The 24,552-nt window shown below is 41.6% G+C and overlaps 1 protein-coding gene across 3 annotated transcripts in view; it reads left to right on the top strand.

Annotated features, from left to right (window-relative positions):
- cadm4 (cell adhesion molecule 4) overlaps positions 1-24,552 on the top strand; it is a 192,954-nt gene that overhangs the window by 122,962 nt on the left and 45,440 nt on the right. For 2 of the 3 annotated variants that reach the window (XM_058385533.1, XM_058385558.1), the window contains exon 1: positions 21,337-22,868. The exons of the other annotated variant lie outside the window; for it this stretch is intronic. In XM_058385533.1, coding sequence (XP_058241516.1) covers positions 22,784-22,868 — 85 coding nt within the window. In that variant the 5' untranslated portion in view covers positions 21,337-22,783. Of the gene's footprint in view, positions 1-21,336; positions 22,869-24,552 lie in introns of those variants that run through there. 3 annotated transcript variants of the gene reach the window in all.

Below are 24,552 nucleotides of genomic sequence, written 5' to 3' on the forward strand. Positions count from 1 at the left end.
ACACACACACACACACACACACACTGAACACCCCTACTCACTCTTTCTCAATAGAATTTAACTCAGTTTTATTGGCATGACAAATAATGGCACATCTGTGGTGGATTATGAAGTTTGGAAATATGAAGTAATATTAAAACTAAGGCCAAGGTTCTCAAACTTTTTTTGCAGCTAGTTTATATATTTTTTTGCACAACAAAAATTAAACACACTGGGCAAATGGGTTTAATGTAGTGTCATATTTATTTACTGGAATTACATTTTCTTCGCCTTTGTATCCACACAAACCAGCAAGTAGATGTAGTAGAATATTTTGGCTCAGAGATACAGTGACTTGCTGCAACACAGCTTGTGTTACAGGCTTTGTGTGGTTGTGTATGTTCCCATACACGTTTGTGTAGGTTTCATCCACATTCGGTGTCTTTCAGTCTCCAAATTATGTGTTGGTTTAGCAGTCCCTGTGTGTGTGTGTGTGTGTGTGTGTGTGTGTGTGTGTGTGTGAGGTGTCCCGTGATTTACCCACTTTCCTGACCAGGGTAGCTGACCAAACTGACTGAACATAAGGAATTATGGAATTAAGGACTATTTATAGTTTCATTTTACTATGTATGATAATCACTACAGAAAATGGATGGATGGATGGATGGATGGATGGAAGGATGGAAGAAAGAAAAGATGGATGGATGGATGGATGGAAGGAAGGATGGCTGGATGGATTGATAGAAGGAAGGATGGCTGGATGGAAGGAAGGATGGATGGATGGATGGATGGATAACGTTTGCCCTAAAGCTCATCAGATGAAGATGAAAACAAAGACATATCGATGGGGCACAACTAGAGATCTCACCGGCTGGCTATTAAGTGAATGTGGCTTCTTCTTTCTGGATATATCTCTTGTGAATATATGTGCGTATATATATATATACTGACTGCCTGGGACTGTCTAGCTCCAGCGCTCGCCTCGAATCACAGCATCTTTGACATCCAGAGAAATGGGGAAACTGTGGAGTTTGTCAAACATGTAACACTAAAACCATAAGAGTGCATTAAACACTTCAAGTGGAAGAAGAAAGAGGAAATGGAAGAGGTGCTGTAGGCTTCAGAGTGAAAAGCGTTGATAGTCGCGGTGTCTGGGTGTGCTCGTGTGCATTTTGTGTGCAATATATTCTGTAACACACACACACACACAGCAGTTTGATAAAGGGAGGTGATAGCTTGATGAATACATGTTGGTATGCTTGGTGTGGTGCGACTGGAATAAGGGATTTGGGGAATTCAGAATAGGTTCTACTCAAATAGCCTCAATTTACCTCTCTCTCTCCTGTGCACTCGGTCTTTCTTCTCCCCGCTCGTTTCTCTAGTGCTCCCAGCGGATCGCGGCTGATGTCCCTCTCTCTCCCACTCGCTCTCCATCTCTTTCTCTGCATGACTACAGTGCCATTATGGCGAATCAGTAGCCGTGAGGGACTTGGCAGCATGATCTAGTAGAGCTCGGATTCAGCACGCTCGCCTTGTGCTGAGCTTCGGATTCTATTCTACCGCTCGCATCCGATTGGTCGGAAAGTGTTTATTGGGTTTTAGGAACTAATCCCAGATCCAAAGCAAACTAGAGATTTCTTTAGACAGGGACGGACTGTGTAGATGTGTAGAGACTTTTCCTGTAAGGAGACGTTTATTTGACACGTATGGAAGGAGCCTCCAGGGTTGGGGCTTTGTAACAGAGAGCTCCTCAAAACTCAAGCAGATATTCACGATATTCAGAGGAATTTTTAAAAATTCCCGTAGAATTCATGCGTCAATCATGTACCGCTCTCAGAAAGCATCATTACAGGTCTACACTGGTACGAGTTTAAAAGGAAGATTTGTGTTATTGAAAATGTAACCATTTAAATAGTTTTCCAGAAAAAAAAATGAAATCACTAAAAAAAATCCTGGAGGAATTGAACAGAAACGAAGTTTGTTATATGTAACGATATATATGTTATATAACGAAATTTGTTATATGTTCTAATGTGATTGATAATAGAAACTAAGTGGAAAGAGACAAAAACATACATGACATACAGGTTTAACATGGTAACTACAGAGCTTTACTCCAATATTAGCAGGCTAAGTCTCATGGCTCATGCAGCTCCTTGCTCACACTCAGAGCAGAGCAGATGCTAAATATCTGCCCCCTTCCTTATCCTTCAGCTCACAGACAACCATAATCACTGAGCATCTTTCCGTCTGATTTTCTAATCAATCATAAAACTGTTGTCCTGCTAGTGTATGCTTGCTATCAAGTAAGTTAGCTAGCTTTACAGAGTGTCGATATGTGTACGACAATATCTGGCTAGCTAACTTTTAAATGTAGCTAGAAAGCAGAAGTTACAGTGAGTGGAGCATTCAGCATCTAGCAATAATTCAATATCTAGCAATACTGTGTTGACTGTAGATTATTTATCTCTGCACGGGTTTCCTCAAGGTTGTGTGCCACTTGGTGGATTGGCTAAGATAAACTGTGTGTGTGTTGTGGTTGATGGTAAGGCTTCCCATCCTCTGTGTATTTTCACCTCAAGCCCAGGATCGACTCTGGATCCTTCGTGACCCTGAAGCTGGAAGCGAGCGAATGAGTTAAATAAGCTATAAGTAAACTGTGTTTTAATCACCACACTAAATGGACTGCAAAGAACATTTTGCAGCGATAAGGTGTGCTGAGGCATTAGCCGGATCTGAAACCCCGCAGCCGTTTTCCCCAGGCTCCAGTCTGCTGTGAGATCTCACTCTCTCTCTCTCTCTCTCTCTCTCTCTCTCTCCCTCTCTCATCTCTGCTGCAGCGTGTTCTTCATGTGCTATTCTGAGCTTCAATTTCAAGGTTCTTTTGCATAACAACTTCTAAGTCTTTTCAGTTATACAAACCACTCATGACTCACTTTCACTTGAAAAAAAATCTATTTGTTTGGTGGAGAGGACCAAATCTTTTTAACTGCACTGTTCGTGAAGCTTTCAGGAAACTTCAAAATCGTAAAAGAAAAAAAAAAGGGGTTTTTTAAAAGTTCGATAAACATGCCTGATTGTAATTGTACTGCAGAGTGTAGACTATAGTTGGAGTTTTAACCTCCTCGATTTTAGAAACATTTTCATGGATTATCAAAGACGTTTTGTCCTTCAGAATTTTGTTCTGTATCTGTATTCCCGCTTCAGGAGGTTTGCCCTGGAACACAAAGCCTCCACCACCTGGTGGTGTTTAACCACCTGATAATATCGACTTCTTCTTTTCATTGAAACATGTACATTGAAATGCCAGCACTGTCAGTAGGCGTCAGCTTATAACTGCTAGCTCAGTTTTTGTGTCTGCCTTTTCACTATATATAACAAATTTCAGTTTTAGTTCCCAAACGATAAACAAACTGGCAGCTTAATTTAAACCTGATCGAACCCCTGACCAGTGACTAAGCTGTTACTAAGGATGAAAAAAGGAATGAATGAATACAAAGCATTCAGTGCATTTACAGCAATCACCTCACATCTGGATAAAACTAAAAACCAACCAGATAACACGTTGGCTATTATAAATAAATAAACAAACAAACAAACAAACAAACAAACAAATAAATAAATAAATAATATAACCGTTGATGTGGGAAGTGAAGACTTTCCTTTAACTGCAGCTGCACCTGCTGATATCATTCTAATAATATGTAAATAAGCATATAAAAAAGTTTTATAGTGGAGGATTTTAAACATCCGCCTTCAGTGTGTTCCTGTTCGTTGTGTTTTTATTCCTGCTGTCATGCAGTACTCCTTTATTTCTACGTATCTTTCTGTAAGTTGTGTAGATGTGTTTATAGACATGCGGGCTTCATGGTTAGTGGGTTTGGCTTAGGGTTAGAGGATGGATTCCTGCCTGCGTGTCCAGATGTTCTCGCTGTGCTTCAGGGGGTTTCCTCTGGATGCTCCGGTTTCCTTCCACAGTCCAAAGACATGCGCGATAGGCTGAGTGGCATCTATAAATTGCTTGTAGTGTGTGAATGTGTCCTGTGATGCATTGGCACCCTATTCAGGATGTCCCCTGCCTTGTCCCCCGAGTCCACTGGGAAAGACTCCAGGCTCCATGTGACCCTGTGTAGGATAAGCGCTACAGAAAATGAATGAATGGATGGATGGATTGTAGTGAAAACACATGCTGTGTTTGAATGAGAAATGTTTTGACAGTCATTGGAGCGTGACTTTATAGCACATGCTTAATATTCCGACACTTTTAATGTGCAAAAGCTTTCTATGTACTCAAATCTGTCTCCTATTTGTACCTGGAACACTTAAATTCTCAGAGAGACAGAGCGAGAGCGAGAGTGAGAGAGAGAGATATTGTGTTCATAGCTTTTATGGCTTGGGGAGAGTATTGTGTGTGTGTGTTCCTCTAACTGCTGCTTGCATCGGTCTCTGTCCTCTTGCTGAACTTTCCTGCTTGACAGAGCCGATGGCCAGCATCTTGGCCGTGACAGAGGTAATGGAAGGGGAGAGAGAGAGAGAGAGAGAGAGAGAGAGAGAGCACAATGTGAAGAATAGCTGGGGAAATGTGTTTGTCACCCTGCCAGGTCTGCTGTACTTTCTGATCACACTGGAACGTCTCAGGGGAATGGCTCACCTCATTGGCCGGGTGGTTCGGATCGGAAAACGCCGCTCTCTCCCCGATTGGCCGTTGCCTGGCGACGGGCTGCTGGGTAGCAAATAACATTACTGAGGTGTGATTGATGGAACCAGTGCCCAGCTGCGTAGGGAGAGATAGAAAAAAAAACAGAGATGGAAAAAGCAGGAGAGGTGTGTGTCCGCTTCGTGTTGAGACAGGAAGCCTGGGCGAGTGTAATTACAGGACAATAAGTCCAATCAGTCACTGTAAACAAGCTTATCCTTCCAACTGGGGGATCCTCTGCAGTGTCACCACATCACACATCTGTGTGTGTGTGTGTGTGTGTGTGCGCGCTCTATTTTAGTCTATTTACAGGGCCAAGAATTCCCTCTGGTGATGTCCCTGTAATAACATAAAGAGGACAAAATGTGAAATTTCACCAAAAAAAGAAATAAATAAAAACAGCCTCCTCCAAAGGAAAGGATTTCCATTTACTGAGCTGCTGAATTTAAGTTGAGGGTTGCAATTATCTATAGGCGCAGCGTTTAGCTCTGACATTACTAAGGTTAATGGAAAACCCCATCAAGATGGTGATACTAAAGTGTTTGTGAGGGCGCACACAAATGAGCCTTGTGATTAGCGCACTGCAACACTGCAACACAAAAACACAGAAGTCTTTAGAGAGCACAGAGCGAGACACAAGAAAGAGCTGGGATGACGGAAGATGACGGGTGAACATGTTGATGGTGAGGGAGGAGAGAGGGAGCAAGTGTGCACTCTTTATTCTCACGCTGCTGATTAACACACATCCGTCACCTGTGCTACTGTGACACGACTCCGAGTCAGAGCTGACGAAGAAGAACGTTATTTATCTAAAGGCAATAAAGTCGGGTCACCTTGCATCGCTGACTGAACAGTGAATAGATGCTTGAGAGAGCGAGAGAGAGAGAGAGAGAGAGAGAGAGAGAGAGAGAGAGAAAGAGAAAGAAAGACAGACAGAGAGAGAGAGAGATAAGGATCTTCATTCAGCAAGACAATGAATTCATTTTCTAGGATGTCATGTTTCAATAAGATGGAGGATAAAAGGGGAAACCGTCCAAATAAAAATAACAAAAACATTACAGGATAAATGTCTCTCCGTTCGCACAAATTAGAACCGACAAACGCTTAGCATTTAATACGATTTAATTAAATTATTATTTTTACAGCTCAGATTAACAGCACTGTTATCAGCACACGCTTGTTTCCTGAAAGCACCAGAGATCAACGTTCCTTGCTCTCCTCACGCATTCATTAGCATGGAATCAAGTGACAAATAAATAAATAAATAAATAAATAAATAAATAAATAAAAAGAATTAATTCATTTTATAATAATAATAATAATAATAATAATATTAAATAGTTTTAAAAAACATATTTAATTAAATTATCCCTTAATTACGCCGTAAAACGAACAGTTATTTTCCAGCAAGAGTAATATTAACGCAATAATCATATCATGTACAGTCGGTTCAGACAGTTAAGCAGGAATAGTAGTGTGATTCTCCGTTTCTAACAATATCAAGGTGAAATAACAGTAAACATTAATTATAATTTTTAATACCTGTATTATGTGCAGCGACATGCACAAACACGGAGCTCATAATCACAACACAGCCTGATGAAGACTAATATACACCGGAGGGAAAATACAATAAAGACAAATAAGACAAAAGAAAAAGATAAACAGGAGTGAGGAGTGCTGTATAACCACTTTCTGTGACAAGCTCCTGTCTTATATTTAATAGTTTAGCAGTTTGGAGGACAAAAAAACATATACTTACAAAAAGTATAAGGAATAAAGAGTATAGAGAATGACTGGAGTCTGTCTGAAAGCCAAACCTTGCATAGAGCTTGAAAGCTGAAGAAATTCTTCTAGCAGGATTTTGTTTTTTCCTTTTCACTTTTTAGATTTCATCGTCCACTTTATTAGGAACATCCACACATTCGTGTGGCAACAGCAGCACACTCTGACAACAGTGTTGTCAGTGTCGTGATTTGTGTGTGTTAAGAACGAATACTTCAGACAGGAATGTGTTCTAGCAATGATCTTACGAAGCTCAGGAACTACATGTGCTGTTAATGACAACCAGGCGAAACGTCCGCAGACACTTCATACACAGACCCATGTGTTATGGTCAGTCTTTGGATCCTTTGGTACTGTTCGGGGACATTACTGGGCTTTTAAAAGCAGTACAGAAATGAAAGAAAATATTTTAAAATATTGACAAATATCTTAATCTTTAACAAATATCTCAAACGTTTATATAAATTCATTAATAAAAAAAAATGCGATAATAAAGATCTTGGTGCCATCAATCTAAAAATTAAATATAATTTAAAAATTCAATTAATGTTGTTTTTTTTTGACTGATTTATCAATGAACAATAATAGAAGCATGAGCACGAAGTCACTGGTGATGAAATGCAGCCCTCTAATATGGATCTGCAAATGCGGCTGATTTTACAACAAATTCCATTTCATTTTATTCGTATAGCGTTTTAACAGTGGATATTGGCTCCAAACAGCTTTAAAGAAACATTAAAATACAGAATAAAAATGCAGAAGTTTGTATGTATGCTTAATGAGCGAGCCTGAGGCATCTGTGGCAAACACTTAAAAAAGATAAAACTGGTCAGTTTGACCTGAACACCACATAAGTGTTCTTTCTTACTCTTTATTAACTTAGCTCTCAGGGCTAATGCTTTAAAATACTAGTAGAGCTCAGATACTGCTATTACCAGCCTGCTGCTGCTACTAATAATTATAATCATCATCCTCATCCTTCATTTTCTTCACAAGCCTTAATTCACTGACCTTCCCCACTACTGCTGCTGTGTCACTACAAGAGCACCCTGAACCTGCGATTCCACAGCACCCTGCAGTCTGTATGACGTCTGACGCTGACACTAAAACCCAAGCTTTATGGTGTGACACGCTCAAGCTTTGACTTTAGTCAGCTTTTAAGTACACATAGTCATTTCTCACACCCTTAAGTAACACACTATTGCAGTAACACTTTATTACCGTGAAGGTACTGGTTATCCTTCGAGCTCTTGCTGCTTTACCGTCACAATCAACTGTGGATCAACAATATAGATAAATTTACTACTGTAAATGATCCACTGCCGCTTTTTTCAAAATCGTCCTGCTGTTAGAATAGAAAGACTTGATTGTCATTGTATGGCTCAGCACGCAGTGCAATTTTTTTGTGCGATGCTCCTGTTGATGTCATAAGTGACAAATATAAACAGTAAGAGCAGCAAGAAGGTAAAATGAAGAAGTTAAAAACAAGTTATTTAAGGAAGCTAAATATTTTATTAGCTAAATATGATTCCAGTTTTGATCTTGCTAGGAATTTGTTCATGTTCTTAAAGGAAGTCTGTGCCATAACTTACATTTCTGGCATTTGGCACACGCCCTTATCCAGAGCGACTTACAATTTATCTCACCTTATACAACTGAGCAATTGAGGGTTAAGGGCATCGTTCAGGGGCCCAGCAGTGGCAGCTCAGTGGACCTGGGATTCAAACTCATAGCAGTCCAACACCTTAACCACTAAGCTTCCACAAAATTTGTGTCATAAGGGCATTAAAAGGTGGAGATATACTGCCTTTAATAATATACACTGACCAGGCATAACATAATGACCACCTGCGTAATATTATGTTGGTTGCTGCCAAAACAGCCCTGACCCGTCATTAACTTCTTCAGCAATTTGAGCAACAGTAGCTTGTCTGTTGGATCAGATCACACGGGCCAGCCTTCACTCCCCACCTCCATCAATGAACCTTGGCCGTCCATGACCCTGTCACCAGTTCACCACTGTTCCTTCCTTGTACCACTTTTGATAGGTACTGACCACTGCAGACCAGGAACACCCCACAAGATCTGCAGTTTTGGAGATGCTCTGATCCAGTGGTCTAGCCATCACAATTTGGCCCTTCATCAAACTCGCTCAAATCCTTACGCTTGTCCATTTGTCCTGCTTCTAACACATCAACCTTGAGGACAAAATGTTCACTTGCTGCCTAATATATCCCACCCACTAACAGGTGCCATGATGAGGAAATAATCAGTGTTATTCACGTCACCTCTCAGTGGTCATAATGTTATGGCTGATTGGTATATATATATATATATATATATATATATATATATATATATATATATATATATATATATATAGATATACCAATATATATATAAGTGACTAATAGCTGAGGCAAAATTCCACTTTCACTTTTAAGGGTTAGTGACCTTGCCCAAGGCAGTGTGGATTGAAGCACAGCCTCATGGTCAGTAGCTCTGAAATCTGAACCCGAGGCGCTGAGCTACACCGCTGATGTGCTCCTGCTCCCAGAGGAGCCATGTCTTTAATCCTTGTTTATGAGAATTATAGCCTAGTTAAATAACCAAGCTGTGCAAAAGCACTGTTGCAGGTGACTGTTAGTGCCAGTTTTACAATGCTGAGAGGGTAATTGGCGACACACTGAAATTTAACTTGTCTGCAGCGTGAAACAACTCGTACTTAATGTCAAGTGGACAACCTTTTAATCCTTCTGTCTGGTCAGATACAGAGATGTTTGTCCCAGGGGTTTTGAGAAGAGATTTGCCAGACCTGAGTGCAGGGAGTTTAGGAGGAATTATTATGATAGGGAAAAAAAACAGATTAATTCAGAAAATCTGTGATGCAGCTTTATTGTTTCAGCATCCCACCTCCGACTGTGTTTATCCTAACAATGGCTCCTGGGGTTTAGTCACAGAAGAATACAATCTGCTAATTAAGCAGTACTAAAACATTCATTCAGGGAAAGAGAACCGGAAATGAAGGGATACCACGTCGACACGGTCTAATTTAAATTCAGCAAATGTTTGGTTTATCAGAACTTTACATTTTTCCCCATAAGCTTTAAAGAATCGAAATAAAGTACATCTCTTTGCAGGCTGAGTGTCTGGCTCATTCATAGCTGAATTCCATAAATGTGGCCATGGTTACTGGTAAAATTCTAAACTGCTTAAACACACAGGGATAGATTCTGGGTCAGTATTGCATTCGTCACTCTTACTAGATATCTTTTATATTTTTTCTGTAGATACTGAGTAATATACTAACTTTTTTTTATTAACCTTGCTGGTTATGTAGTGCTTACAAGCTAAAGGAAATTAATTTGTTTCCTCCATGATCCCGCCTCCCATTTATAGCTAGCTAGTAATTTTCTTCCTGTACATGGTCAGTTAGGCTGTAAATACACAAAATACTGGCACATAAAATAACATCACTGTGCTCACTGATCCATAGTTGATGCTTCCATTTTTAACATATTTTTGTGGATGTTCAGTTTCTTCAGGATTTCATGAGTTTACGATCACGGATTATGGAAAGGAACGCAAAATCAAACAAACTCTGCAGTATTTGAGCCAAAAGTTTTTTGAGTCATGTGGCGTCATCATGTCATATGGTGTCATTACATCATGTATCATCATTACATCACATCATGGGGCGTCATCACATTAGGTGGCTTCACATCATGTGGCGTCATTACTTCATATGGTGTCATCACATCATGTGGTGTCATTACATCATATGGTGTCATCACATCATGTGGCGTCATTACTTCATATGGTGTCATCACATCATGTGGCGTCATTACATCATATGGTGTCATTACTTCATATGGTGTCATCACATCATGTGGCGTCATTACATCATATGGTGTCATCACATCATGGGGCGTCATTACATCTGGTGGCTTCATCGCATCATGTGGCGTCATCACATCATGTGGCGTCATCACATCATGTGGCGTCATCACATCATGTGGCGTCATCACATCATATGGTGTCATCACATCATGTGGCGTCATCACATCATATGGTGTCATCACATCATGTGGCGTCATTACATCATATGGTGTCATTACATCATATGGTGTCATCACATCATGTGGCGTCATTACTTCATATGGTGTCATCACATCATGTGGCATCATTACATCATATGGTGTCATTACTTCATATGGTGTCATCACATCATGTGGCGTCATTACATCATATGGTGTCATCACATCATGGGGCGTCATTACATCTGGTGGCTTCATCACATCAGGTGGCGTCATCACATCAGGTGGCGTCATCACATCATGTGGCGTCATTACATCATGTGGCGTCATCATATCATGTGGCGTCATCATATCATGTGGCGTCATCACATCAGGTGGCGTCATTACATCAGGTGGCGTCATCAAACCATATGGCATCATTACATCATGTGGCATCATCACATCACATCCTCTTCAATTCACCTGCGTAGAACATGAATACACCTGTCATAGAAAGTCATTACATATGTCTCTTCACTGGTAGAAGTTTAAAAGGAGAATCTTGTGCTTGCAGTTTCATCAATTCCAGTAGTTTTCCGCATCACAAATTTTAAAGTAAGCTGCAGCAAAATCGAGCATTTTTTGGCCACAACAATCCCAAAAACTCCATGAAATCCTGAGGGACTTTCACTACTTTTGACATTTGTAACTGCAGTGGTTCTCTCTCACATGCACCATACTCAAGGTACACTCTTTGGCTTGGCACAGGAGGCAATAATTTACTGTAAAAAAAATTTCAGCGCAAATTCGGCTCAGCTCGGCTCGTGACCACGTGTTCAGCTCAGTGCTCATGAAGTGAAAGAAAAACATAATCACATGTCACACACATCTCTAACTCATCCCTCAAACATCCCTCTTTCTTTGGAGTTTGTTGCTAAACCACCATATCTGACAAATCTGCCAATGTTGGCCATAGACATAAAGATGGGGGTGTGTCTATAAAACAATTGACAGGACTGTAACCATTACAAAGTGGCATTATTTATACATTTAATTCAACTATCTTTCAAAATGTACGTGGTGCAAATAGTTAAGGCGCTTGATTAGTGGTCAGAGGTTCAAATCCCACCCCCAGCAACCCTACTTTAACCCGTTTCACTCTGCATCATGGCTGACCCTGTGGTCTGACCACAAAGTCCTAGCGAGCTGGGATATGAAAAGAAAAGGATTTCGCTGTGATGTAAAGCGTATTTTCTTCTTAAAGTTGAGCTCATGGTTTGGATAATGAAATGATGATTTTTCATTGCTGTGAATAGCAAGTGCAGATATTAGCATGCTTTTTCTGTTCTCCTCCAGCTTAGGCTTAATCCATGTATCAGGGTATAGTATTACTGGATTAGATCCTTAGAGACAACTTATGGACCTGTTAGCAAATATGTGTTTGTTCAGAATTCAGACTTCCTGCTTTAATCTGCTCGTGAAATCACAAACCACGGATTCTCCAATGAAAAAAAAGTTCATTTGTTTATAGAATTTAGCACTGAGAAAATGTGTTAATCCATCTCACTCAACAATATGTTACTGTTTAAGGTTTCTCTGCTGACACGGTCTGTGTTTTGCTCTTGAGTGAGTAACAGTTGAAAGTGCTGAGATTGTTAGCATGGAATTAGCAAATACACAAAACATGGCTCAGCAGCCACTCGTGGAAATGAATATTTCACGCAGGTGATGTTCAATGGGTTCTCATTTATATGCAAAACCATTTCTGAAGTGTTTCGATGATGAAATTTCAGATTTTTATTTTAGTTACAGAGGACTGGGACAGACAGAAATGCTGTAAAAAACAAAACAAAAAAGTGCTGCTAATACTGCTAGTGCTGCTAATGTTGCTCACTAGAGTTAAAGTAAAAGTAATCATCAAGGAAATGCTAAAGTAGAAGTAAATATGATCATCTGATGAAAAAGTATCAGAGAATTACTTCAGGAAAAATGTATTTTTTATACATTTACAACTGGCACAAAATGTTCTGTGAAGCATTTTGGTTATGTTTGGAAAACCACCATATAGAAAGCAAGAGAACTTTAGCTGTCAAGGTTTGTTGGCAAGCAAGCCAGCACTAGATTGGTTAACTAGCTAACTAGCACTTGATATGTATTCCTAGCTAGCTAGTACTTGATTTGTTGACTGGTTAGCTAGCACTTGGATTGTCAGCTAGGTCGCCAGTACTAGGTTTGTGAACTAGGTAGCTAGCCCTTTGTTTGTTTATTGCTAACTAGCACTAGGTTTGGTAAGTAACTAGCTAGTTAGCACATGGTTAGCAAGCTTTGTTTCATTTGAAGCAATTTTCTGATAATTGTCTAATCTGTCTTTATTGTCTTCACCGTCCCTGCTAATCTGTCTCCACTGATAATTGCTCATCTGTCTTCATTTTTTCAGACGTTTGGCCCCTGAAGTGTTATTTTCAGGAAACCGCTATATTTCTACTGGCCCATGAAACTGAATAATTTACAGCTGGCACTGTCTTTTAATTAAATTCATTTATTATTTATTTATAGAATTGTTAATTGTTCTCTGTAAATGTGTGTACTGAAGTTGAATATTTCATCAATAAGCAGTGTTACACTGCTCTGGTTTCAGACTATCGAACCCTGGTGCGTTTGGCTTCATCAACACAAGTCTTGATTTTGTTTGTTGTTGTTGTTTATGTTGTTGCTATTAAAACTCAGCAAGACTCCTGATTTCTTTGATGTCCTACAACATTCCCCTGTCACTCCTCCTACATCATCGACGGATAAAACGTACACACTCGGGTCACGTTACTTCCTGAACGAGTGCAGACCTGGGTTCTAGTGAACTCACACCACCAATTTTCTTTGTGACCCGTGCTTTACTGGTTTCAGACTAAACTCCTAGTAATTTTGTACAGTTCACCCCAGCAGAAAGACTGCCTCCTACACTGCCTCGGCTCTAGTATGGCCCCAGAATAAACTGGTGCCTGAACTGGTCCCTGAACCCAGAATCTTCTACAGTGTCGAATGACAAAATATCTCTTTTTTTCTCTATTCATTGTTCATGATGGCCCTTTTATATATTTATTTCTTTTTTCAATTTAATGCTTTCATGTGTGTCCTTGTGTACTGAATTAATTATCCTTGTATTCAAAAATAACTAACATTTCTAATCGCAAAAGACACTTGTTTTCACTGCAGAGACGGGGGGGGTGGTTGGGGAAGAGAGACAGACAGAGGGAAAGAAAGTGAGAGAGAGAAACGGACAGAGAGTGAGAGAGAGGGACAAACAGGCAGAGAGACAGAGGGAGAGAAAGAGACAGAGGGAGAGGGGGGATAGAGAGAGAGACAGAGAGAGGGAGAGGGACAGAGAAAAATGAACAGATGGAGATAGAATGAGAGAGAAAGAGCAAGAGAGACAGACAGAGGGAGAGAGAGAGACAGACAGTAAGAGAGAGAGACAGAGGGAGTGAGAGAGAAAGAAAAAGAGAGACAGACAGTGAGAGAGAAAAATGGACAGAGAGACAGAGGGAGAAAAAGGGAGACAGAGGGAGAGACAGAGGGAGAGAGAGAGAAGGGTGGAGAGAGAGAGGGAGGGGAACAGCTATGATTTTGTACATCTTGGTAGAGTAGAGATGTGAGGTGGATGATGGCAGCCTGTGATTTTCTCTGCCCAAGAGAGAGAGAGAGAGAGAGAGCTAATGCAGGGAGTAATGGGAATGAAGGGGCGTTGCATTAGGAGAGACAGCTGTGTCTTTTTTTCTTAATCAGTAATCTGTCACATACACACACACACACACACACACACAGACAGTTCACATATACAACCCCATCTGAGAAAGTTTCCATAACTACGCACTCCCAAAATACCGCGTGAGACTAGATTCCTCATTATAATGGAGCAAAGACATCAGACTTGCTGCAGCTCACTTGGCAGGGTTAAAACACGCGCGCACACGCCGGCGAAAAATAGACAAACACGCACCCACGCCATTCACCTTGTGTGTTATTGACTTACATATCAGCATACCCGTTTGCGCATGCTTGAAAACCAATTCACCCACATGCGCACATCTTGAGAAGTTAATTAGGCAAACATACAGGTATACACACCAGATTGAAGCGGCTTGCATGGAAGAAATACAAACACACACACAGCTTTGCCTGAGGGTAACACAAAGCCGGTGCAATTGAACTGACATGTATTAATATAGTATTAATATGGATTGAGAGAATGTGAGAATAGTGGAGAGGGAGAGAGAGAGAGAAAGAGAGATAGACAGACAGAGGGAGAGAAAGAGAGAGAGAAAATGGACAGAGAGACAGAGGGAGAAACAGATGGAGACAGAGAGAGGGAGAGACAGAGATGAAGAGAGAGAGTAAAGGAGAGAGAGAGAGCGAGAGTGAAAGTGAGAGAAAGAGTTAGAGTAAAGTAGAGAAAGTTGGAGAGTGAGGAAGAGAGAGAGTGCATGGAGGGAGAAAGAGAGTGTGTGTAAAGGAGAGAGAGAAAGGGAGAGAAAAAAGAGAGAGTAAAGGAGTGAGAGAGAGAGAGAGAGAGAAAGAGAAAGTAAAGGAGAGAGAGGGAGAGAGAGAGAGTAAAGGAGAGAGAGGGAGAGAAAGTGAGAGAGAGAGAGAGAGTAAAGAAGAGACAGAGAGAGAGAGTAAAGGAGGGAGAGGGAGAGAGAGAGTAAAGGAGGGAGAGAGAGAGGGAGAGAGTAAAGGAGAGACAGAGAGAGAGAGTAAAGGAGAGAGAGAGAGAGAGAGAGAGAGAGAGAGAGATGGGAGCAGCGAAGCAAATCAAAGCAAAATTAAAGGGATTTGCATATTTCACTGAACTGCCGAAAGCAGACCTTCTAATTATTTCATCTCACTCTCTTTGCGTGTCTTTTCCTGATCCTCTCCTCTTCCCTGCACTGCCAGTCTGTTTACCTTCTAAAGATGTGTGTTTAGTACCAGAGAGTCTCCGCTTGGAACATTTAACGCATCAATCGTGTCCTCCAGGGGTTAATAGCGCTGCTCATGCACACTTTCTGGTGTGTTTAAAAGTCCTGTCCTATTCTTTGGGCTGGATTTTTACACTTCATGTGGGTCAGTTACATGAACCTCCTGACCATCATCTGCTATTTTATCATGTCCACTTAGCACACAGGACAGTGTCAGTGTACGTGCTCACTGACTGACTGTTGTAGCCCATCTGTTGTTTTGCACAGCAGTGACACTGACATGGTGTGTGTGTGTGTGTGTGTGTGTGTGTGGTGCTGGTATGAATGTATCAGAAGTCTTGTCACTGCTGAGTTGAAAATTGTTCACCAACCAAAAATATCCAGGAGAAACTGACACTGATGAAGGGGTGGAGGATGATTTACACACACACACACACACACACACACACAGTGCATGGGGAAAAAGGAGGTGTGTGTCTAATAAAGCAGTCAGTAAGTATAGTCAGTGTTTTGAAAACCCAACCAGCGTTTCACCTACACACACACACACACACACACACACACGCAGAGAATGATCCATCACCTTGATAGCACATCGTATATCAGCCGGTCAGGATAAGTGAGAGAGGGATAAAATGGGCTGTAGTTACTAACCACTGTATATAACCGCATAGTGACCTCTATGGTGCTTTGACCTCATCAACTTCTCTAAAATTCATCTAGTTATCAATCCATACATTCATTTATCTTTTCATTCATTCACTCACTCACACATTTCTTTGTTCTTTCACTCGCTCGCTCGCTCACTCACTCATTTACTTATTCATTCACTCACTTACTTATTCATCCAATCACTCATTCACTCAACTGTTCGTTCATTCACTCATTCATTCGTTCACTCAATCATTTATTCATCCATCCTTCTTTCATTCACTTGCTCACTCATTCATTCACTCACCTGTTCATTCAGTCACTCGTTCATGCACACACACCCATTCATCCATTTACTCATTTATTTCCTCACTTACTCACCCAATCATCCATTCACTCATTCATTTGTTCACTCACTCACCTGTTCATCCATCCATCCATCCATTCACCTACCTGTTCATTCACTCACTTATTTATTCATTCATTCATTCAATCACACACTCACTCACCCATTCATCCATTTACTTATTCATTTATTCACTTACTCACTCACTCACTCACCCATTCACTCATTTATTTATTCACTCACTCTCTCACACGTTTATCCATTTACTCACTCACTCACTCACTCACTCACTCATTTGTTCACTCACTCACTCACAAGTATTTGGTCTCTTGTAGAAGTAGTATAGGGATAAAGGAAGGAAAAGAAGCATAAATATAGTACTATGTACTCTGTACTTGTGTGTGTGTGTGTGTGTGTGTGCGCGACGATGTGTGGTGTGCAGTGTGTCTCATCTATTCTCACACACACACCCTCCTTTTTTGTTTGTTCCATCACTCTGTCACATCTGTTTCCAATCTGTCAATCATCCAGATGTTACAAGACAGAAATTTGTCGTCTGTGTGAAACGCACGAACCTCCGGCTCCGCTCGCTGCTCTGTACCGCGCGGCGTACGTCGTCATCACGCTAGCCGTCTGCATCTGTATCCATCATCGCATTATAATACACAGCTCTTTCTACACCTTCTTCTTTTTTTAATCCCTTACTCCGTTTCTCTCTCTTCCTCCGCCTCGCGGCCCGTCAGACGTCCCTCCTTCTTCTCTCCGTAAGCCGTACGCTTTAATTAGGAGAAATTCAGCAGCTGTGTTGTGATGATTGTTGCTGAAGTGAGCCTAAATTTGTACGATAAACGTGTTGAGGTTTTTTTTTTTTTTTTGCTCTCTTTCTGTCTCTCACGTTTAGTTTGTGTTTCTATTCTGGTTCTGTCTCCTTGTTATTCTCTCTCTCTCTCTCCCCGCTGTGCATTTGTGTGCATAAAGGTGTTATGTGCGCTAGGTGCTAATTGGACTCTGAGGGTCATTAATATTCTCCACGTGCCTCCGCTTGTCAAGAAAGTGTGTGGTGAAAGTGATGAGTGTGTGATTTTTTTTTTCCTCCGGAGAATAAAGTACAGAGCGAGACAGCAAGAAAGAGAGAGAGAGAGAGAGAGAAGGATGGAGGGCTAAAGAAAAGAGCAAGGTTCATCGTCATGCTATAAGGTCATTGGGAGAAGAAAAAAAAAGAGCAATTTGGAACGCGAGGACTGGAACGCGGTGACAGAGAGACGGATGGCTAGAGCGAGGGAGAGAGAGTGAAGAGACAGAGATGGATATGGTGCCAAAGAGCTAATCAAAGGCGAGAGAGAGGCTTGATTATGCTATCATTTAGGGGGAAAATGCTCCCATTGTTTTGTTTAGCAGTGGGAATTTGTGGGACGGGACGGTTGTCGGATTCCTGAAGGACGGAAAGACGAGCGGCAATTTGGAATAAATGCCAAAAACGTACGCGGCAATAAACATTCATGCTATGAGAGGGGATTAAATATCTCAAAGCATATGTGTGTGTGTGTGTGGTGTTAGTTGACTCCATCATAGCGTGCCCTTGACTCATACAAGAGGGTGTAAATAAGACTGTTGTCATGGCAGCTGTTCGAAATGGTGTTAATTGTATTAATTGTGTACATAGGAAGCAAGGTACTCTGTGTGTGTGTGTGTGTGTGCGTGTGTGTGTTGTTGTTGTTGTCACGTGGTACGTGTTAAGCGTTCATAGGCTGAAAGTTAGAGAGCTGTTTTAATGAGTAGAGCTCAGAGGAAGCTGTCTGATTGAGTAATGACTGCCGGCTTGGCATAAAAGCCCTGCACAAACAAACAACAAGACTCAGAGGGAGAGAGGCGGAGCGCCAAGTCAGTCATCTGACACACACACACACACACATGCACACACATGCACCCACACACATGCCCACTCTTCCTCTGTCTCCCTTACGGCACGTTAACGTTCATCTCTCCCACGCGAAGAAATAGCCAGAAAGACAGGAGAGAAAATTGAATCCGCCGTAAGCAGAACACACGATCAGGACTTCAAAATCTCTTCCAGTGCAGATGCACCACATTCCCAGCATGCACCTGCTCTGCTCCCGGTTGCTCAGCCATCGCCTCTGGCCTCTTGCACAGGCTAGATCTCTGTGGGAGTTTTCTTTCTGTGCAGGATTCCATGGGGTCTGTACACACATACACACAAATACATTTTCTCTACCCAGGTGACTCCAGGCACCAGGCGGGGGACACCCTGGCCGGTGTGCCAACGCATCACACACACACACACACACACACACACTTTTTCTCTCTGTCTCTCTGTAACTAGTTCTATTTTTTTCTCCCAGTTTAGTCCACAGTGGTTTGGGTGTGCAGTACCTGGAATGGATAAGTAGCACAGGGAGACCGGAACGTGTTTAAAATGAGCCTCACGCACATGCCTTAAGCCCCTTAAGTGCTTTGGCAACTTTTATTCTATTGTAACACCAGTGACGCCCATTACCAATTTGATTTGGATGAGAATTGGAAAGGAGGGAGACAGGAAGAAGGATGGCGGACGCTCTCTCTCTCTCTCTCTCTCTCGGTCTCCAGCTGACAAGAGTGCAAACATACACAGCGAGGAAAGCTGTAATGAATGCAAGGGGCACAAATTAACTGGCATCTGAGCGTGCAGCCAAATGGCAATCGCCTCATGACGGCTGAACCTGCTCGTGTGTATTCAATTTGAGTTAATTCAGGGAGACAATATGAATTGAAATGTTCATGGTGGGTGGAGACATATTCATTATACACACACACACACACACACACACACACACTGGGATAATCATCCTTCACAACAAGCTATTCTATTCAATATACTCAAATTTTTAGTTAGACTGAGAGTGTATCCTGTGTGAAGTTACCACTGCAATAGTTTTTGCTCCTTTTCCCTGTTCCCTATTTTAACACAAATAAATGAACTCAGTAGATGTTATTATAATGGATGTCTAGGGGCAGTTGTTGGGGCGATCAATAAACGTGTAATGTAGGCAGAGTTATAAAGTGAATAACGACAAAATGATAAGTGTCGCACTTTTAGCAATAAAGGTGTAACAATAATGGGTTTCTTGGCTTGTGCTGAACTTGAGGTGCCTCTGTGTTTAACTTGAGAGACGTGGGAAGTGGGAGCTCAGTGTTTAAGATACTGGACTACTGTTCAGATGGTTGTGGGTTCAAATCCCTCCTCTGTGTTTAACTTGAGAGATAATTGGGAAGTGGAATGTGGGAAGTGGGAGCTCAGTGGTTAAGATGATGGGCTACTGATCAGATGGTTGTGAGGTCAGATCCCACCATTGTGTTTAACTTGAGATACATGTAGGAAGTGGGAGCTCAGTGGTTAAGGTGATGGGCTACTGATCAGATGGTTGTGAGGTCAGATCCCACCACTGCAGGGCCCTTGAGCAAGATCCATAACCTTCAGCTGCTCGCTTGTATAAATGAGATAAATGTAAGTTGGCTCTGCAGAAGGGCTTCTGCCAAATGCTGTAAATGTAAATTAGTACAGAGTTGAAGCATAATTAAAAAAACTTCCTTTGGCTGTTGAAGTCAACTGAAACAACTTGTTTCTGTAATAATTCAGCTTCTGAACAGTTTTTATTTAACCACAGGGAAAGATGGTAATGCTGAAGCATCCCTTTAACCTAATTGCTTCGTATACATATGCAAATCCCTATATATACACATGGCCTCTGTGCTCTTCTGATCAAGTCTTATTTTGTGTCTGGCACTAAGAATAGATGTTGCCGTGAAGATATCTGGAGGCAGATTTAGATCCCTAAAGCAAAAGCCAGAGGCGACAGTGGCAAGGAAAACTCCCTGAAGAACCACATCCTCTTCATCTCCTCCACAGCAGGAGAAAGGCGCATCACAGAAACTCCAAGCGGAGGCAGAAGAACAGCACCAGCATGAATCTGGCAGATCTGGAGGGCAAAAGGAGCCACAGCAAGCAACACACCAGACAGCAGGATTACACGTACATAGAGAGAAGCAGAGAGAGAAGCAGAGAGCAAGAGAGAGAGAGAAACAGAGAAGGAATCAGAGAAAGACGATAGAGAAAAGCAATTGATATTGAGAGAGAGAGAGAGACTGATAGATAGCAAGAAAAAGAAAGAGAGACAGAGAGAGCAAGAGAGAGAGAAGCTGGAAGAGAAACATAGAGAAAACAGTGCAAGAGAGAGAGAGAGACTGATAGATAGAGAGCAAATGAAAGAAACAGAGAGAGAGAGTAAGAGAGAAAGAAACAGCGATAGAGAGAGAGAGAAACATAGAGAAAGAACATGTGATGGATAGTGAGAGAGAGAGAGAGAGAGAAGCTGGGAGAGAAACATAGAGAAAGAACGTGATGGATAGTGAGAGAGAGAGAGAGAGAGAGAGAGTGAGAGAGAGAAGCTGGGAGAGAAACATAGAGAAAGAACATGTGATGGATAGTGAGAGAGAGAGAGAGAGTGCAGCTTATTAAGAATGCTCTTACTCTACATTGGTTTAAAAGCGTGTTCATTCTATACACAGATGTCTGCATTCAGACAGTGGATTAGATTGACTTTGCTTGTGCAGAGTCAAGTGGCACTCTGTGTGCGAGACACAGACATGCAGAGCTATATGGCTGATCAGATATAGAGCCATGGTGCAAAAGAAAAAGAAAAAAAAATGTTGGCCTACGTTATTGAACCCTGAGTGAAAAGAGACGAGGGCCGTCTGACTGACTTCTGTTGGTCCAGCTGAATGAGGCTTATTGTCACTGACTCGGCCTCTGCTGCCTGCACAAAAATCACTGATATTTGAATTTGCGCATCTGCAAACACACACCCCCACAACAAACAATGTGCCCAGAAGTGACCAGCGCTTTATAAATACGAGCTGGAGAGACGACTCTGTGAAGCTTGACTCCGGGATCGCTGACGGAGAGGTTGGAGCTGGAACCCACATGAAGGAGGACAGAAGAACAGGAAAAAGAAAGAAGGAGACGACAGAAGGTGGAATAACTTTCATCTGGCCTTACTGACTGTACAGGACCTAAAAGGAATTGATTGGAAGCACGGCCTGCGCGGCTACCCGAGGGACTCTGGCGCTCGGCGCCATCTATCATGTTGGTGCACGCTCTGTTTTATTACGGGCCGCTGATGACACCACCTTACATCAGATAGGAGCGTGTGCTCTGTGTGCATGCCTCACCTACACCCTCAGCCCTGACACTGGGGGATATTACTCCTGCCGCCGGTGGACTGCCACTGCTCCCTGTCCTCTGTGTGTGTGTCTGTGTGTGTGTGTGTGTGTGTGTAAGAGAGAGATAGATAGCAGGTGTTTGTGTGTGTTCAGGCCATGCGCAGCAGAGCGAGGCGAGGCGTTCTGTTAGAAGTCGAGTCAGATCGCACCCGTTCAGAGTGTTACAGATGTTTTTTATTTATTTATTTTTGTTAACATTTCACGTCCAGCGTTCAGACTTTCTTCCTGATTTCCTTTCAAACTTACTCAAACCCTTAAGCCTTATCTCTGCTCTGATTAGTAAACGAAAACAAACCGCAAGATTGTTTTTAGCGATAAACTCCAGGATAAACTGCTGAGGCTGGCGGTTTCTCCACAAAGTCTAGCTGAGTGCATTTGTCTTTTTTTTTTTCTTCTCCTCCTCCTCCTCCTCCTCCGGTTATAAAGCTTAGCCTTTTCTTCCTGCACACTGTATTTTTTTTTATGTAGCTTTGTGAGCCCGTGTTGAGGTTTTGTTGGCACACTCTAGCGCTGTTGTGGAAACAAGTCTGGTGTTTAGCGAGAGGGGCGTAGCTGGAGTCAGTCGAACCCAAGCGAACCCAGCATTAGGATGAGAACCAACATGAACTTCTAAGGAACACAGCAAAGCAAGCAGCGACTCTTGATTGTGCACGCGTGTCGATCGTTATCGAAGTGCAGAACTAATTAACCCACACTCGGGTTGTTAATAGCAGACGCACTTAAGAGTGCAAGTAAAATTATGCAGCCTTGAAGGTTTTTTTTTTTTCCTCCTGTCCTCAAATGAGAAAGTTGGAGGACTTTAATTTGCGGATATCAGTTATAGCTCCTGCTGGAGTGTGTGAGTGAGGTGATGAGAGTTTGAAAAGCCGGGTGAAGTGTTTTAATTAGCTGAAACCTTACGCTCTGCTGCTGCGCCGCTGTAGTTGTGGTATCTAGTGGTTGCAGTTTAGCTGAGTCTCAGCTGGGTGACAGAGCAAAGTGTGTGTGTGTGTGTGTGTGTGTAAGTGTGTGGGGGGCATGTGTGTGTGTCTGGCCAAAGCCACAGAAGCCTCATTGATCAGCCTACGACACTCAATACACAATGAGAGCAGGCCAGCGATCTCGCCTCTTCTCTCGCTCCCTCACTGAACTGCTCGTTCAGTTGTCCATTCTGCTGTCCCTCTGCTGTAAGTCTCTCTCTCTCTCTCTCTCTCTCTCTCTTACACTTTCCCGTACTTGCCATCTCTCTTAAAATGCAAGTTTTCAGCTCAGACCTCCTTGCTGTCTGTCTTTCTTGGAGAATTTTTATCTCTCAGCCCTCACACTCTCACTATCGGCCCTGACCTTCCTTCCTCTTCCCCGATTTAATATCTGGGCAGTTTATTACTGAGGAAACGTAATTTATGTACATAAGCGTATAAGTGCTGAGAGGGTACAGCTGGCGGATGGACAGAGTCAGCTTTCATATTTATGGTTGCGGTGCATCAAACAATGTCAGCATGCCTCCGTAGATTGTGATCAAATGTGGCTTTGAATATGAAAATGTATAGAAATGAGATCAGCTCTGAGTGGATGTGCCTTCAAAACTGGGAATGATGAGGTGTTTGTTTGCTGTGTATTATACCACACAATCCTACCAGGAGTTCTTCATGGCTAGTGTTACCTGGGTAGCTAATGTGGTTATTAACTGAAAATCCTGTCAGATTAGCTTCTTTTAGTTAGCCAGTTAACGATAACAATGAAGACGATGACTATGTACAGAAATGAGCATTTTAAAATCTTAGAAATCCTGTCAGATTATTTTTTTTAGCTAGCTAGTTAGCGATAACAGTGAAGATGATGACTATGTATAGGAATGTGAGTTGTAAAATCCTGTCAGATTAGCTTATTTTAGATAACCAGTTAGTAGTGCAACAAATGTATTTTCACACCCTTTTGTTAGCCAGCTAGCTACTGTTATCTGACTCATTCATATTTATCATTTTATAGCGAACATTACCAAGCTAAATGACCTACATGAACGAAATCGAAGGAAAGATCAGAATATCAGAGAGGATGATAATGGAGTCGTTTCTTTAAATTTTCATGATGTTCATGGTTGACAGAAATAAACTAGCTGACTGAAGCTAATCTGGCAGGATTTCTAATCTTCATGACTAGTTCTAACTGGCTAGCTAAAAATCCTCTCAGAGATCCTGTCAGATTGTTTTATTTTAGTTAGCCAGTTAATGATGCAGGAAAAATAAACAAAAGAAAAGAATATCAGAGATGATGATGATGATGATGATGATGATGGCGTCATTTCATAAAGTTACATGATCTTCATTGGTGACAAAAGCTAATCTGGAATGATTTCTAAACTTTCTGGCTAGTGCTAACTGGCTATATTTCTTTTAGTTAATCATTCAGCAATAATTTGGATGGTAACTAAATATAGGAATGCGAAATTTAAAATCCTTTTAGAACGCCTGTTAGATATTTTTCAGTGAGCCAGTTAGCAATAGCAAGTAAGTTGTGGACAGTGTATCTGAATGCGATGCTGAAAATCATACCAATGAAGACGATGAGTTAGGAATATGAGTTTTAACATCGTCTCAGAAATCTTAACCAGATTAGCTTAAATCAGATCTTCATATGTGTTTAGCGTCTTGACTGTTAGCACTAGCGAGCACTAATACTAGTCAGCTAGCTAACTAGCAGACCATTTCTGTGAAGATTTTTATTTAATCTGACTGAGTGAGTTGTTCCTCTAACTAACCTTATTTTCTGAGAAGGCACGTTCACAGAAAAAGTTTGTCGAGCCGTCTAGCTAGCAGGAGCGAACCTGACAAAAGGAAAGCAAAGCAACAGCAAAAGAAAAAGAAAAGGAAA

This window comes from Hemibagrus wyckioides, linkage group LG01 (assembly GCF_019097595.1).
Source record: "Hemibagrus wyckioides isolate EC202008001 linkage group LG01, SWU_Hwy_1.0, whole genome shotgun sequence".
NCBI classification, from domain to species: domain Eukaryota; kingdom Metazoa; phylum Chordata; class Actinopteri; order Siluriformes; family Bagridae; genus Hemibagrus; species Hemibagrus wyckioides.